This window comes from Sinocyclocheilus rhinocerous, unplaced genomic scaffold (genome assembly GCF_001515625.1).
Source record: "Sinocyclocheilus rhinocerous isolate Xijiao unplaced genomic scaffold, SAMN03320098_v1.1 scaffold137, whole genome shotgun sequence".
NCBI lineage: Eukaryota > Metazoa > Chordata > Actinopteri > Cypriniformes > Cyprinidae > Sinocyclocheilus > Sinocyclocheilus rhinocerous.
The window spans coordinates 134401-137797 of record NW_015633537.1 but is presented as its reverse complement, the minus strand read 5'-3'; the positions used below and the strand labels follow the sequence as shown (position 1 = coordinate 137797).

The 3397-nt window shown below is 34.9% G+C and overlaps 1 protein-coding gene across 1 annotated transcript in view; it reads right to left on the bottom strand.

Moving 5' to 3' along the window:
• Positions 1-1730: 1730 nt before the first annotated feature.
• The window catches only part of LOC107744284 (triosephosphate isomerase B), a 10987-nt gene continuing 9320 nt past the window's right edge, over positions 1731-3397 (bottom strand). The window contains exon 7 of the mRNA XM_016557834.1: positions 1731-2356. Coding sequence (XP_016413320.1) covers positions 2238-2356 — 119 coding nt within the window. The 3' untranslated portion in view covers positions 1731-2237. The remainder of the gene's footprint in view (positions 2357-3397) is intronic.

Here is a 3397-nt window from a genome sequence, read left to right as displayed (position 1 = left end):
TCTTTATGAAACATGACAAAACCACCTTGTCAGTCCGAAGATGATGTATGGGTTTTATTTTAGGAATTGCTCCATATAGTGTTTAGTAGAATTGCTGCTGTATGTTCAGGTGTGTCTTTTGTCTTAACGTTGCTTTTTTTCCTCTAACTATATTGTGTTGTTGGTTGTTTTTTTTCCTTTTCTTTTTCTTTTTTTTTTTTAATTACTGTTTGCTGCTGTATTGTTTGGTGTTTTATGGACTTGAGGTTTCTGATGTCTAACTTTGGGGTTTAATATAAGCTGTAGAATTGCATATTGGACATACCTGGACATACAGATGATCAGAAATGTTCTACTCGTGTAAACTCTAGATGTCCAAGCAGCAGGTTAGATAAATCCTTACAGTAATTCCTCTCAGGTCTTCAAAGCTCACTGCATTTTCTAATGGTTATGTTGATTGGCTGCCCATGATGCCTATTACTTAAGGATTGTCCAAAGCAATGTTGATTGTCTCAAATGATGCCACTGTTAATTTTTCTTTCACGAAATGTATTTTTAGCCCTTGCTGTTGTAGTTGATGCGTATTATTTTAACAGCAGTATTACTAACAGGCTCGTCCCTCTCTTCAAATGTTGCCTCTCCCCTTGCACATCTAATTTCTTTCACTTCTTTCCTTTGCATTAGCTCTTTGCTTTTTTCCCACCGTTCATATTGTTTGTTTAGATTTGCCTCCAAGTGTTCTTGCATTTAAACTTTATCCATTGATTTGTATTTTTTTTTGCTGTCACATCTTTAATATTTTTTTTTCAGCAATCTGTTCTTTCTGCATGTTTCTCTTGTCTCCCTCTTCTTTCCTCATGTTCTGTAATGCAATGTTGTGATTGGTATTTATGTAGTCAGTGCTTGGCACTAAGTATTTTGATAGGACTGTACTTGCATCTGTTTCTTCTTTTACAGCTCCATCTCTGAAAGAACTAATGTCTCTGCCCTATCTAGCGCTCCATGTGTCATTATACAGTGGAGTTCACAAAGAAAATACTGCCATTTGTAGATGCTGATCTGTACATAATGTACCTACTTATCTTGAGAGAAAAATAAAGATGTTTTTTTTTTATACTAGTTGAAACTATTAATCTGCCAAATATGACCAGAGTTACAGAGGTTTATATATACAGTGTGCTCCCAGCTCTGCTTAGTTATTTAATTTGTTAGCTTATATATAGAATTTCACACTTTTGTGTTTTACAAACTCGAGATTTTTCACCGATTCCAATCTCACTAACTTGCGCATTATAATGCGTGAATGCATGAATATTAATACAGGAAATAAGATTCTTTGAAGCAGGCTACTTTAGAACCTAGTAATAATCTGTAGGTAATTTCATGTAAAGTTTCATATATGACAAAGTGATTTCTGCCGTTTAGATTACACTACTGTTCAAAGTGGGTCAAGATTTAAATATTTTAATTTTGAGAAGGATTTTTTTCTTTTATTTCTGAAGGATCGTGTGACACTGGAGTAGCGGCTGCTGAAAATTCAGCTGTCATAAATTCTAGTGTATAATATATTTTGAAATAGAAAGCGGTTACTTTAAGTTGTAATAATAGGAAAATAATGGTATTTGATCAAATAAATGCAGATTTGTTGAGCATAGGAGACTTCTTTAAAAATGAATGTTTTGTTTTGTTTGTGTGTGTAGTTACAAAAAGTAAATTATGCAGAAGCACGATAACTTGAGACAACAGCAAAATTAGGTCTACACTTCTGAAACATTTATTAGAATATTTCTGTCCTACCCTTTATACCAAATGGCATTGGCTATTACATACGAGCACCTTCAGGATAGGCCACTCGGAGAAACTCTTTGAGGGACAGGAAAACATCAGGACAACCACATTCATGGAAAGTAGTTTCACTTGAATTCAAAAGACTCCGAGGTTGATTGACTTATCCTAGATTTTTGACACTGTACACAAGAATGTTGGTAAATATTATTCAAGTAAAGGTATGGACTCAGCCCCATGATGGTTCTCATTACAGTCCTGTAGTTCACTACACTAGTAGGAGGACTAGTAACACACTCGGTTGCACGTGTTTCAGTGGAATAAAACCTTTGAGTGTTCAGTATGTGTCTATCTGTCCCTTTATAATAATAAAAAAATTAAACAACAAAATCACAATAACACTTTCTAAAGAAGAGCAGGATTTGGGAGCAGACCTAAGCCTTAGGGTTTAGGTAGATGATGGCTTCATCGCTTTATGCTTTTGCATTAATAATGTCGATAAACTCTGGTTTCAAGGAAGCGCCGCCCACCAGGAAGCCGTCCACATCTTTCTGAGAAGCAAGTTCCTTGCAGGTCCCTCCAGTGACAGATCCTGAAATGGTGGACCACAAACGGAGTGACATTTTGACCAAAGATTCATTCAGTCTTTCTTTCTTATATATATATATATATATATAAATAAATAAATAAATAAAGAGCAGCACAAATCAGATATTTGTATTGTTGATGATATTTGGATTTGTTGTTGCTTGGAAAATGTCTCTAAATCTTCTGAAAAGTCAAGCAAATTCTTTCCTAAGAGCCCTAATGTAAGCAGCTTCACCAGTTGTTTATAGCGATAAACTCCACTGGTATCATGTTGGAATGTGTGTTATGAATGCATAGCACCACCCAAATTAGATACCTCATTTGCATACCCATAATGCCTTTCACGGTTAACGTCATTGTTTCAGTCACCACCAATGAGGTACTCACTCAAAGTCACAGATGTTGACATGAACAATTGCTAGTTAGAAATTGTCTCTTAGTATTTATCCAGAAGGTTTTGTCCTTTAAAAGGAAACCCCTTCATGATGGTTAAAGAACAGAAAGATTCATATAGAAACCGCTCTCTTTTTTAAAACCGAGATTAACCTTTTAAACAGCTCTGTGCACCACATTCATATATTGTTACTACCATAAATTATGCCGTCTTGGGCTAGTATGGCTAGTAGACCAGGGGCGAAAGAACTGGCAGACATACCCATAATGCCTTTTACATCACTTTCACAGTCTTCAAGTGGTTCAAATGTTACTATACATTTTTTTTCTTCGTCACCATGAGTGAGACACTCGCTGAAAATGATGGGAGAGGTTCACTGCACAATAACTAACCAGAAATGTACTCTTTTAGTATTTGTTTAGCAGGTTTTCTTTAAAAAAAAAACCCATTCATAACTGTTAAAAGAAAGATTGTTAATTTTAATGTTATAAAGACTAAATGTTAATATTTTATCTACTGCTAAAGATACTACACTATAGCAAAGTTGTATTTTGGTTTATTATGGAGTGGTTTGAAATGCTTGATTCTAATTGCATCCAGCAGTCAGATGTTCCTTAATATTCACCGTTGCGCGCATTATATATATATATA